We start from the raw sequence: 13,549 nt of genomic DNA on the forward strand, positions 1-13,549 counted from the left end.
TGCCGTAGGCTGTGGTGTAGGTGGCAGATGCAGCTCAGATCCTTTGTTGCTGATCTGATTAGATCCCAGCCTGGGAACTTCCATGTGCCGCAGGTGCGGCCCTAAAAAACAAAAAACAAACAAAAAAGAGATATAGTAAGGATTTTGAAAGGATAAGGATTTTTCACTTTAAATGAGTAAATATGCTAATATCACGCTCTCTGGCCCTGCCTCTGTGGATCCAGAGCAAAGGACTTTTGTACCTAGGGAGAAAGCCCAGATCCAACAAGCTGCTGCTGTCCAGCCCTGCTTCTCCTCCCCACTCAGCAAGGGCCCTTGCTTTTCCCTCTTCTCACCAGAGAGGCACAAGCGCTCCGTCCCTTCCAGCGGCAGGCGGAGGGAGGAGAAAGGGTCTGTTGTTTTTCTCTCCTGTTTCTCTCTCTCACTGCTGATCACCAAGCTGCTGACCAGGTCAGAAAGCCCTAATGGAAATCCTCCAGTGCTGGCCTGGCTCCTCCTCCTCCCAGAAGCTTGTCCTTGACTGATTTTTCTTTGTCCCGACGGGAAAGAGAGAGAGAGAGAGAAAGAAGAAAAAAGAAAACCCACAAACTTCCTTTGAAAACCAGCTCGCTAGACTGGGCCTGGAGCGCACGCCCTAGACTCGGCGACTCAGAAATCCTGGAGACGCTCTGAGCGACCTGGGAGCACCTGGGCTGCACTCCTGCCGGTCTCCACCCTCCTCCAGTGCCCCCGGCCGGCCGTGGGCGTGAGTCCGGAAGTGGCCACCATCCGGCCAGGACTGCCGCGCACAAACCCGTGTAAACCTGTGCGAGCTCTGGCTTTGACAGCTGGAAGGCAGCTGGGAGTGCGGTGGCGCCCCTCACTGCACCCACCTGCCCCATCGTATTGCCAGAGCTGCACCCTCCTTCTGTGTCCTGGAACAGCACCCACTTCTTTAAGGTAAAAACTTTGAACCATTTCCTTCACCTCTTCTCCTAATCCCCAGTCCTGTTTCCTCTTTAGCCCTGGGGAGGTGACACTGACTGTCCTTCCACGTTGGGTCTCTACACGTTTAGATTTTGAGAGGCGTTCAGGCAGAAGGAATATGTAAAAGACGCTGCTTGGGTCCCTGTATTTCTTCCTTTTAATGACACCTTCCTCTCCCTTGCCAGCACGTAGACAAGGCACCGTCGTTGACTTAACTCTGAGGAGAACTTCTAAACCATTAGTTCTGTGACGATTTGCATCAGAGCGAGAAAGAGATTAGAGGGGGACAGTAAAGCACTTGAGGGGAGAGTAAAGTTCCTAGGGAGTGCGGGTGGGGGGCGTCTTGTGGAAGCTGGGTACCAGTTGTATATGCTTCTTCCAACTTTTGGCTACTTACTGCCACTGGCTAGGGGTGGGTCTGGGCTGCTTTAACTCTCACTCACCACCAGAGGATAATTCCAGCTGGAGAAAATGTGTTGGATTTAAGAGGAAAAAGAAAGAGAAATCCTGATTTGTTTGAGTACCTGTGCTCCCTCATTCTCTCCTGCTCTGAAGGAGCACCAGGCAGGTACCTTGAAGAGGAGAAATTCTCCATCACGCTTCCTGCCTCTATTCTGAAGACTTAGCCCATCCAACTTTGCCCAGTTTCTCTGAGACCCCAGCTCCCTCCGGTGTCCAGCTCCTGGGTTCTTTTGGTTTACCTGTCTGGCCAGCTAGGTGCCCAGCCCCCACTTAATTATTGATCTTTTCTTTTCTTCCCTGTTTTTCTCTAAGCTGTAAAAAAAGTGTTTCCAGGCTCTTGTTTCTGCTTCCCAGGCTCATCCTAAATGTCATTTGGGAAAGGAGGAAAAAGGAGACAGAGAGAGGAAAAAAAAAGTGTCAGGCCTGCAGGCAATTTTTGCTATACTCTGATTCTTCTAAATTAACAACATGTAAATGAGATGCAGCTAGCATAAATTATATTTGAATCAGGAGGATGATCAATTTGGGTGACTAGGCTTATTTTGGTGACTTTTATGTTCTTCAGCTTCACTTCCCAGGCTTTTACCCTAGTCCTAAATTCCTGCCAGATTGCAAGGGATTGCAAGAGGAAGCATAGTCTCAGGTTAGGAGGAAGCAAGAGAAAAGATTTCTAGCAAGTTTAATTTCTCCCCTTTTCTCACCCAATCAAGGGGGAAAGGGGAGCAAGGAAGTTGCAGGGAGATATTTTCCAGGGGGCAGGCCTTTTATCATTTACTATCCATGGTGTTAATGAAATGTCTATGCTTAGTGCTGGTAAAGAGCAGGTTAAACAGGTCCAAGGACTGACATTTAAAATGACCCAGGAGGGACTTCCCGTCGTGGCGCAGTGGTTAACGAATCCGACTAGGAACCATGAGGTTGCGGGTTCGGTCCCTGCCCTTGCTCAGTGGGTTAACGATCCGGCGTTGCCGTGAGCTGTGGTGTAGGTTGCAGACGCGGCTCGGATCCCGTGTTGCTGTGGCTCTGGCGTAGGCTGGTGGCTGCAGCTCCGATTCAACCCCTAGCCTGGGAACCTCCATATGCCGAGGGAGCGGCCCAAGAAATAACAACAACAACAACAAAAGACAAAAAAAAAACAAACAAACAAATAAATAAATAAATAAAAATAAATAAAAAATAAAATGACCCAGGAGTTCCCGTCGTGGCGCAGTGGTTAACGAATCCGACTAGGAACCATGAGGTTGCGGGTTTGGTCCCTGCCCTTGCTCAGTGGGTTAACGATCCGGCGTTGCTGTGAGCTGTGGCGTAGGTTGCAGATGAGGCTCGGATCTCAAGTTGCTGTGGCTCTGGTGTAGGCTGGCGGCTACAGCTCTGATTGGACCCCTAGCCTGGGAACCTCCATATGCCGCGGAAGCGGCCCAAAGAAATAGCAAAAAAAAAAGAAAAAAAAGATAAAATGACCCAGATGATTGAATTCCTGTCGTGGCACGGTGGAAACGAATCCAAGTAGGAACCATGAGGTTGCAGGTTCGATCCCTGCCTTGCTCAGTGGGTTAAGCATCTGGAGTTGCTGTGAGATATTGTATAGGCTGGCAGCTGTAGCTCTGATTCAACCCCTAGCCTGGGAACTTCCATATGCTGTGGGTGTGGCCCTAAAAAGAAAAACAAACAAACAAAAAAACAAAAACAAGACCTAGATGGGAATAGACAGAAAGAACATACACACAGGTAGATGAGTGCAGAGGGAGTATATATGTATGTGTGTGTGTATATATATATATATATATATATATTTTTTTTAACCTAAATCAGTAATCAGCATTTTCATATTCTATGTAGTGGGCAAACTACTCGTGAGTCTAGCAGTTTGGGGGGCAAACACGTTGCTGTCCCAACTCCAGCTGTCAAGGGAGACATACTGGAAGAATTGTGGGGTGTTTTTCATGCCTCTAATCTGAAGTTACTTATCAGAACCAATCTCTGATTCAAGTCCCCTTGGCCTACACTTCCCCTCTCCAGCCTACAGGAAGCCCCTCCCAGAATCTTTTTTGTTGTGGCTTGAGATTGTGTAAACTTCAGTGGAGGTCCTTTGAGGAGAAAGACTTCTTTCTCACCAGTGTTTCTCCTTTACGGGGCATGATACTAACTCTTCATTCTTCACCCCCAGTACTATATGACTGCTTATCTTTTTGCCTTTGGGATGAGGCAGAGAGAAGGTGGCCCTAAAGATAACAAGCCTGGGTGTTCAGGTTGTTCCCTGAACAGCTGGGGGATGGCGTTTAGGGAGGGGCGGAGGAATTACTCTTGCTTTGCCTGTGGTGGGAGTTACTGACATGATACTGTGACCCAAAAACTGAGTTTGCCTCTGGGTGGGTGTGGAGCCCATAGACACAACCAAGCCAAAGATCTGGAGAAGGAAAGATTTATTACTTGCAGGCAGTAAGGCGAACACTGGGAAATCCTCCCCCCAAATTGGGGAGGTTTTAAGCTAAGGGTACATGCATATTCCTGAGGGGGCTTGGACAGAGGAGAATTCTTCCATTTGTCATGGGTGTGGACATTAAAAAAAAGGAATTAGGAAAAAGGTCTACAGAATCTAAGCTTTAGTTGATGGAAGTCTGGAGGGTCGACAGTGTCATTCTGTCCTCCACTTGGGCGGGGGCCTTAGTTCCTGTGGAACTCCACAGTATATTATGTATATTCCTTGAGGAACTAGGATCCTGCCCCAAAGCTGCACTAGTGTTTTGTCGTCGTTGTTGTTGTTTGTTTGTTTTGGGGCACGCCAGCGGCTTGCGGAAATTCCTGGGCCAGGGATTGAACCTGTGCCACAGTAACGACCCATCCATTACTGTGACAACACAGGATCCTTAACCCTCTGTACCTCAAGAGAACTCCCAAGGCTGCACTATTATTTCTTTTTTTCCTTCTTAGCTATGCCTAAGGCATGCAGAAGTTCCTGGGCCAGGGATTGAACCCTTTCCAATGCTGAGCCTTAAACTGCTGAGCTACCAGGGAATTCCTGCACTATTGTTTCTTTTCTGGCTTTTTGTTTGTTTCTTTTTTTTTTTTGTCTTTTTGGGGCCACACCCACAGCATATGGAAGTTCCCAGGCTAGAGGTTGAATTGGAGCTATATCCTCTGGCCTACGCCACAGTCATAGCAACTCCAGATCCAAGCCACATCTGTGACCTACACCACAGCTCACAGCAACACAGGATCCTTAACTCCTGAGCGAGGCCAGGTATCGAACCTGCATCCTCATGGATACTAGTCAGATTCGTTTCTCCTAAGCCATGATGGGAACTCCTACACTCTTGTTTCTTGACCACTCCTCCCTAGATTCTGCCTTCTCTCCCTTAAGATCATTAATTGCTGAGATCTGTTCTTGAGCCAGCATTGTGGGCAGGCTTAGATCACAAAAATGGCTTATGCCAAGAAAGCCATTCCTAGAGTTCCTGTGGTGGCTTAGTGGTAATGAACCCGACTAATATCCACAAGGACGTGGGTTTGATCCCTGGCCTTACTCAGTGGGTTAAGGATCTGGCGTTGCCATGAGCTGTGGTATAGGTCACAGACTCAGTTCAGATCCCTGGTTGCTGTGGCTGTGGTGGTAGGCCGGCAGCTACAGGTTGATTCAAGCCTTAGCCTGGAAACTTCCATATGCTGCGGGTGTGGCCCTAAAAAGAAAAAAGAAAAAAAAAAAAGAAAGCAAGCCATATTCTGCTTACTTTCTCCAGGGATCCCCTATCCTATCTGCTTATTAATGCCTGTTATAGGGGATTAATAACCATCAGTATAGTTTGGGGGTTTTTTTGGCCACGCCTCTGGCATATAAAATTTCTGGGGGGCAGGGATCAAACCCATTCCAGAGCAGTGCAGTGACAACATCAGATCCTTAACCCACTGAGCCACCAGGGAATTCCCCCTAATAGTTTAGTATAGTTTTAACATTTCTTTGTCCTTTTAGTCTCTTTCTGTCTTTTCACTATTCCTTGTCCTTACCATTTCAGGGAAACTGACTCCATCCACTGTCTTCAATCCTGCTGGAACCATCCCTCCCAAGCCTGAAGGCCCTGTAGCTTCGTTGGTCCTATCTGGTCACAGCAAGTTAGATGTGAAAGAGCTCAGCCTGGGACCCTTCTGTTTACCCCAAAGCTGTCCTACCCAGAGCCAGGAGTGACTGAACAGGCAGTAACCAAACCTTCCAACTGAGTTCTTTTTCCAGGACCTTTCTGCGTCTATTTGCTTTCCAGCCCAATGATTTCCTTCTTATCCTATCGTTCTCTCTTTTGCATATCAAGCTTAGATTAGGCCATCCCCAAGGATAGTAAAGTCCTTTGGTGCCCCTCAGTTGACCCCTCCTGACCATGGAACATCATCAACCGGAGCATCCAGCCTCTGGTAAGGCCAGGATTGCAGAAGCAGTCAGCCCCGAAAACCATGAGGTCCCGTCAGAACCAGATGAGCACCCTCAGGACAAGGATGCCAGAGAGGCCGATGGGGCAGCTAGAGAACAGGAGCCAGAAGACCAAGCTTCGCTGCTGGCCCAGGGCCGTGATAACCTCGAGTCCCCTCCACCTGATGCCAGCTCCTGCCAAACGGGGCCAGCCCAGGGGACGTGGCCTGAGGTCGAGACAGTGGGGGCCTGCTCCAGGCCCCAGGAGCTTCCCCAGTCCCCTAGGGCCCGACAGCCTGAGCTAGACTTCTACTGTGTGAAGTGGATCCCCTGGAAGGGAGAACGAACACCCATCATCACCCAGAGCACTAACGGCCCTTGCCCGCTCCTCGCCATCATGAATATCCTCTTTCTCCAGTGGAAGGTGAGGGAGTTTGGTCGGGGGATCAGAAACATTGATTATTCTGATTTTCTCAAACCAGTCAGAACTTGCCAGATTCTTCTTCCTATTTCTCCACCTTGAACAAATGAGATAAGATAAGAACAAAACAAAACAATTATCTGTCATAATCCAAATCTCTAGCAAATGGGCATGCCTTGCAGTTTTTCACACTTTCCTTTGCTCCGTTGCAAGCCTTTGCTCCCACCTCGCCGACTGCTGGAGAATGCCTGCCCCTTTCTCTGGGTTCCTCCTTCAGGGCTCCCCAAAGGAAAGCACACCTGGCTAACTCTTTGATCATGCCTTGCCTCCAGGTGAAGTTGCCACCTCAGAAAGAAGTGATCACGTCAGATGAACTCATGGCCCATCTTGGTGAGTGACTGGGCCTTGAAGAAGAATTACCCAGAACGTTCCAGTGCTATCCACTCAGGCAAAAATCCAGAATTTAAGAATTCAGGACCCTGAAAAGACCAAAAAAATGTTTTCCTCGTGGCTCAGCAGGTTAAGAACCCAGCTAGTGGAGTTCCTGTCATGGTGCAGCAGAAATGAATCTGACTAGAAACTATGAGGTTGCGGGTTTGATTCCTGGCCTTGCTCCGTGGGTTAAGGATCCAGCGTTGCTGTGAGCTGTGGTCTAGGTCACAGATGCGGCTTGGATCTGATGTGGCTGTGGCTGTGGCCAGCAGCTGCAGCTTCAATTCACTCCCTATCCTAGGAACTTCCACATGCTGAAGGTTCAGCCCTAAAAATACCAAAGAGGGAGTTCCTTTCGTGGCTTAGTGGAAACGAATGACTAGTATCCATGAGGATGCAGGTTTAATCCCTGGCCTCACTCAGTGGCTTATGGTTCTGGCGTTGCTATGGCTGTGGCGTACATAGGCTAGCAGCTTCAGCTCCAATTGGACCCCTAGCTTGGGAACCTCCATATGCCTCAAGTTCGGCCCTGAAAAGACAAAAAAAAAAAAAGCCAAACAAACAACAAGAAAATCCCAAAAGGCTCAGAGTTCCCTTGTGGCACAGTGGGTTAAGGCTTAGCATTTTCGCTGTTGTGGCTTGGAACTTCCACATGCCGCAGGAGTGGCCAAAAACAAACCCCCTGAAGACGCAAAGAGTTCAGGGATCTTAAATCGCAGGGAGGGTAAAGATCTACTGGGCTTCTCTGCTAGGCTGGGGAATGAAAGGCCAAAGTCAAGATGTCAGGAGTCCTGGGTCGTTGCCCCAAATTTTCCCTTAGCTTTCACCTGTGACCTTGGGTGGCCCCTTTACCTTTGTGGGCCTATTCCTTTGAGAGGTCAAGGCCCTTCACAACCCTGAAAATCTGTGGTCCTGTGACATTACCTCCCAGAGAAGAGGAAGCAGTTTTTTTTGGGTTTTTTTTTGTTTTTTTTTCGTCTTTTTGCCTTTTCTAGGGCCACTCCCATGGCATATGGAGGTTTCCGGGCTAGAGGTCTAATCGGAGCTGTAGCCTCCAAGCTATGCCAGAGCCACAGCAACTCAGGATCTGAGCTGCATCTGCGACCTACACCACAGCTCATGGCAACGCCAGATCCTTAACCCATTGAGCAAGGGCAGGGATTGAACCCACAACCTCATGGTTCCTAGTCGGATTCATTAACCACTGAGCCACGACGGGAACTCCGGGAAGCAGTTTTTTGAGGCGGTTGGTGGGTAAGCTGACAAGGAATTCTACCTTTTAGGAGACTGCCTTCTGTCCATCAAGCCCCAGGAGAAATCAGAGGGACTTCAGCTTAATTTTCAGCAGGTGAGGTGAAAGGTCTCTGGACATGGGAGTTGGCAGGTATATAAGGAGACACTCAGCATTGTACAACTATAAATGTAATAAATTCATTGAGTAATAAAAAAAATGAATGTATAGGCAAAACTGACGGGTTTTGCACTAAAAGGAAGAGGGAAAAGGGGAGGGCTTAGTTAAGGGTATGGGACTGAGAGATGCAAACTATTATATATAAAATATATAAGCACACTATTAAGTCAACTATATTCTTACTTTAAAATACATAAGCAACATAAAAAAAAAGCAGGGGGTGGGGGACACTCAGGCTATTGAGAGGTCTTTCTGATGCTTCTCCAGAGGGTTCCTTGAACCGTCATCTCCCTCAGCGGGAGGGAGAGGGTGTATCTCTGTCCTAGAAAATATGTTCATTTGCATAAGATAAGGGAGGGTTGAGATGAGGGAAGGGTGGAATGGCTTATGAGAGAACCAAGGGAGAAAAGCAATGAGATTAACATTTTTTTCTGGAGGTAGGAGTGGTGTGGGAGGAGGGGAGGCTGGACTATCCATCATTTTCTTTTTTCCCAGCTTTATTGAGATATAATTGACATTTAACCCTGTGTGAGGTGGGTTTTTTTATTGAAGTGTAGTTAATTTACTCTACTTAATTATACGTCATACTTGGGTTAGCTTCAGGTGTACCGCATAGTGATTCAGTATTTTTGCAGGTTATATTCCCTAATAGCCTGTAATAAGATAATGGGTATAATTCTGTCTATGCACCTACTGTGGAAGTTTAAGATGTACCATGTGTTGATGTGATCTGCCCGTCTTTTTCTTTCCTATGCCCAGAATGTGGAGGATGCAATGACAGTGCTGCCTAAACTGGCCACAGGTCTGGATGTCAATGTGCGATTCACAGGTGTCTCTGATTTTGAGTATACACCTGAGTGCAGTATCTTTGACCTGCTAGGCATCCCTCTGTACCATGGCTGGCTTGTTGATCCACAGGTGAGGGTGGGAGGGCCCACATGAGACTGAGCCAGCTCCGCTGAGAGGGAAGCCAACCTCTCTGTGCTGGGGCTTAAGGAGGTAGGGCGGAGATTGGCTTGGGAAGGGATTTGGGTTTAGAGGCTGGATCCAGGGCAGAATTCCTTTAATTTCCACGTTTTGGGGAGTGACATTGAAATACAAGCAAACTCTATGTAAATAAATCAGTTCTTTTTTTTTTTTTTGTCTTTTTGCCTTTTCTAGGGCTGCTCCCGCGGCCTATGGAGGTTCCCAGGCTAGGGGTCTAATCAGAGCTACAGCTACTGGCCTACACCACAGCCACAGCCACACCAGATCCAAGCTGCATCTGCGACCTACACCACAGCTCATGGCAACGCCGGATCCTTAACCCACTGAACAAGGCCAGGGGTCGAACCTGCAACCTCGTGGTTCCTAGTCAGATTCATTAACCAAGAGCCACTACGGGAACTCCAATAAATCAGTTCTTTAGACATCAAAAGTTTCAGGAAGCTTTAGTCATAGGGTTGTAGTCCTTGTGGGCTTGGTTCATTTCCTTCCTAAAAAAAGCTCTCAATTTTTTTTTTTTGGTACCACCCCACTCCCTTGCCCCTGCAGAGTCCTGAGGCTGTGAGTGCAGTTGGGAAACTGAGTTACAACCAGCTGGTAGAGAAGATCATCACCTGCAAGCACTCCAGTGACACCAACCTCGTGACAGAAGGTGACATCCCTCCCTTCTCTTCTGTGGGTCTTATGTGAGGGAACGATGGCTATTTAGGTTTAGTGTTTATTATCTGTCCCCCTACCACCATACCCCCCTAGAATGTCAGCTCTGTGAGACAGAGTTTGGAAGATTGTCTGTTTAGTTCACTGATCGATCCCCCAGTACCTAGTGCGGTGCCTGCCACAGAGTAGCTGCTCAATTTGTATCTGTTGAATGAATGAATACAGCCAGGCTTCAAGGAAGGGATTTCACGAGGTGAGACCGAGCCCTAGGGCTTTGACAGGGGCTCTCTGGATGATCCTACTGTAGACTTGGCATTTAAGCCACCACACTACCCCCTTTCTTGTGCCCTGCTGCCAGGCCTAATTGCGGAGCAGTTCCTGGAGACCACCGCCGCCCAGCTGACCTACCATGGCCTGTGTGAGCTAACGGCAGCGGCCAAGGAGGGCGAACTTAGCGTCTTTTTCCGAAACAACCACTTTAGCACTATGATTAAGCACAAGGTAAGGAAGGTTGGGAGGTGGGGGGTCGGAGGGCTGTCACTCCCTCATGCCTTTTTCTTCCAAGGATCAGTGTTTCTGTCAGGACAGGTTGGATTAAGCTTTGGTAACAAATGACCCCTAAAATCCCTGTGGTTTACCACAGCGAGGGCTTATTTCTCACTCATATTGCATGTCCGTTGTGGATTGGCCACTGTCCTGTCATCTTCACTCTGGGACCCAGGCTGACAAAACAGCCTTTATCTGGAATATAGACGGGAGAAGAGCGAGAGGGATACCACGTCCTTGCTTCCAGTGCTTCTACCTGCAAATGATAGTTCTGCTAACATCTCACTCCACGGGGAGTAAGCCTGCCATCCGTGGTTCAGGGAGTGTAAAACCTCTCCCAGGAAGGGCCGGTACAATTTTTGAACAACGCTATAGTTTTCCAAAGCTAGAAATTGTCTGAGTGCTTCAGTTTTCTTTGTTGTTGTTTGTTTTTTTCTTTTTGGCTTTTTAGGGCCGCATCACAGGCATGTGGTGGTTCCCAGGCTAGGGGTCGAATTAGAGCTGTAGCTGCCAGCCTACACCACAGCCACAGCAACACAGGATCGGAGCTGCGTCTGCGACCTACACCACAGGTCATGGCAAGCCGGATCCTCAACCCACTGAGTGAGGCTAGGGATCGAACCTGCGTCCTCATGGTTCCTAGTCAGATTTGTTTCTGCTGAGCCACAAGGGGAACTCCCTTGTTTTTTTTTTTTTTTTTTTTTTAATGGCTGCACCCAAAGCATATGGAAGTTCCCAGCTTAGAGGTCAAATCGGAGCTACAGCTGCTGGCCTACACCACAGCCACAGCAACGCCAGATCCAAGCTGTATCTGCGACCTACACTGAAGCTCAGGACAATGCCGGATCCTTAACCCACTGAACGAGGCCAGGGATTGAACCCGTATCCTCATGGATACTAGTCAGGTTTGTTACTGCCGAGCCACAACGGGAACTTCTCTAAGTGCTTTAGGAATTGAGTAGAAGAGGGAAGGATCTTTGGTTCTCAAAGCAATTATTCTCGTAACTATCATGGGAGCCCAAAGAACCATGGGAAGTAGGTAGGAAGCAGGATCTTGTGTGGGACCCCAGCCCTGAGGACTCCCTGCTTGACCACAGTGACTGCCACACTCACGCCCAGATAACCACGCACTTAGCCCTTCCTTCTCCCCACAGGCACACATATTTAATAAAAGATCCAATGTGGAGTTCCCTTGTGGCACAGCAGGTTAAGAATCTGGCGTTGTAACTGCAGCAGCTCCGGTTGCTGCCATGGCACAGGTTCGACCCCTGGCCTGGGAACTTTCGCATACTGTGGGTATGGCCAAGAGGAAAAAAAAGATCCACGTGCTCGCACTGACATGTTCCAGCTAACAAACCGATTGACTCAAATGATCTCTGTGCATCTCTGATGAATTCTGGCCATAAGCTGTCTCTGTCACTTGTCCCACCAAGGAACTTTGTCCTCTTCTTTGCAGAGTCACTTGTACCTACTGGTCACTGACCAGGGCTTTCTACAGGAAGAGCAAGTGGTGTGGGAGAGCCTGCACAACGTGGATGGAGACAGCTGCTTTTGTGACTCTGACTTTCACCTAAGTCATTCCCTGGGCAAGGGCCCTGGAGCAGAAGGTGGGCGTGGCTCCCCAGAAAATCAGCGGCAGGTGGACCAGGTATGAGGGGACCTCTGAGGAGGGTGCAGAGCGCATGTCCGTTCACCTCAGAGAGCTTTTTGCCATAGGCAAGCTGCCTGCACCTCATCATCTAGAGCCTGGAACATATGACTCCCATGCCCCTCTTCTCTCTCTTATCTTCAGACCCTCTCTACACTTGACTGTGTGTTTTGCTCTGAAGAGGGAGCTGGAGCATTGGAAGCTTGAGGAAAGGCTGGTGTGGAAACCTAAAGCTAGCCTGGCTACCCGCGCGCCCCCCCTCCCCCAGGCTACCTCACAACTCTTGCTCTGTCCCTTCTCTCTAGGACTACCTGATTGCCTTGTCCCTGCAGCAGCAGCAGCCGTCACCTCAAGGCACATCGGGTCTTAGTGACCTGGAGCTGGCCCAGCAACTTCAGCAAGAGGAGTACCAACAGCACCAAGCAGCCCAGCCTGTTCCAGCACTGGCCCCATCACTGCAGGTGGGCCAGCTGCGCCCTGCCCTTGGCGCTGCCCCTCGTGTGCCACCCCTGCTCCCCCTGGTCCAGATACTTGTTATTCCTGCTATCATCTCTTCACGGTTTCCCTCTGGGCCCTTCTCTGTCCCTCTCCCCTGGATCCCTTCCTGTCTCTCTCCCCACTGCCCCTCCCGATCCTGATGACCCTGCTTCCATCTAGAATCTTTGTTCTGTGCTTTTCTATGGTTGCTGGATGACTGATGGTTAAATCTGATACAGGGGAGAGGAGCCACATCTGGACGCCCAGCTGCCGAGCGTCGGCAAAGGCCGAAGCAAGAGTCTGACTGTGTCCTCCTGTAGCCCCACTCAGTGCCAGGCTGCCTTGCCTCCGCGTTCAAGGACTGGGGCTATTTCGCTCGCTTCTCTAGCTCAGCTTGAGATATGCAGGGTAACTTATTTATGGAATGTTGGGGATTTACCAGGCGGTAAATGCCAAGGTCAAATTTAGTGATATCCTTGCCTTCACATGCTGACTCCTCGCAACCATCCAGGGCCACACTGGGGTTGGTGGGGTAAGGATTTCTGATTCCCAGCTCCCTTTCCCCAACACAGTCACGTGAATATACACTCAGGCTCCAGGGTGAAGTCTCTGTCTCCACACATCTCCCTTACTTCCCACCCCTGACTGGCTGGGTCATCCTGGCTCTCCTGCAGGCCCCTCTGTATCTGTTTCAGGGTTTGAGTTCAGTTTCTAACTGCATTATTTGTAATGCCTTCCTAGGAGTTTGGAAATAAAACTTCTTTCCTGAGATCTGTTGTTTGCCTTACCCTACAGCTATGGGGTTAGGTATTTGACCCAGTTGAGGAATGCAAAAGGGGAGGGGATGGGAAAAGAGGCCAGAGAGGGTGGCCTGTCATTGCTAGTAGAGCCAGCAGGGGGAACCAAAGCCTGCTTTTTCCTTTTTTTGTTTTTGTGTTTCTTTTTTTCTTTTTAGGGTCACATTTGAGGCACATGCAAGTTCCCAGGCTAAGCATCGAATTGGAGCTGCAGCCGCAGGCCTACACCACAGCCACGGCAACGCCAGATCCGAGCCTCGTCTGTGACCTACACTGCAGCTCACACCCATGTCAGATCCTTAACCCACTGAGCGAGGCCAGGGATCAAACCTACATCCTCATAGACACTAGT

General features: G+C 49.2%; 1 protein-coding gene across 3 annotated transcripts; it reads left to right on the forward strand.

Moving 5' to 3' along the window:
* Window positions 1-335: 335 nt before the first annotated feature.
* Window positions 336-13,169, forward strand: MINDY1 (MINDY lysine 48 deubiquitinase 1). 3 transcript variants are annotated; one of them, XM_047784690.1, is made up of 10 exons: window positions 336-939; window positions 5,439-6,248; window positions 6,578-6,635; window positions 7,961-8,025; window positions 8,848-9,006; window positions 9,622-9,724; window positions 10,088-10,230; window positions 11,732-11,923; window positions 12,229-12,384; window positions 12,640-13,169. In XM_047784690.1, the coding sequence occupies exons 2-10, from the start codon at window positions 5,796-5,798 to the stop codon at window positions 12,718-12,720; spliced, it is 1,410 nt and encodes a 469-aa protein (XP_047640646.1). In that variant the 5' UTR covers window positions 336-939; window positions 5,439-5,795; the 3' UTR covers window positions 12,721-13,169. The 3 variants fall into 3 exon arrangements, with proteins under 3 accessions (XP_047640646.1, XP_047640647.1, XP_047640648.1); XM_047784692.1 differs by having other exon boundaries at window positions 352-939; window positions 5,439-5,619; XM_047784691.1 differs by lacking the exon at window positions 8,848-9,006 and having other exon boundaries at window positions 351-939.
* The last annotated feature ends 380 nt before the right edge of the window (window positions 13,170-13,549 follow it).

Source organism: Phacochoerus africanus, chromosome 6, assembly GCF_016906955.1.
Source record: "Phacochoerus africanus isolate WHEZ1 chromosome 6, ROS_Pafr_v1, whole genome shotgun sequence".
In the NCBI taxonomy this organism is placed as follows: domain Eukaryota; kingdom Metazoa; phylum Chordata; class Mammalia; order Artiodactyla; family Suidae; genus Phacochoerus; species Phacochoerus africanus.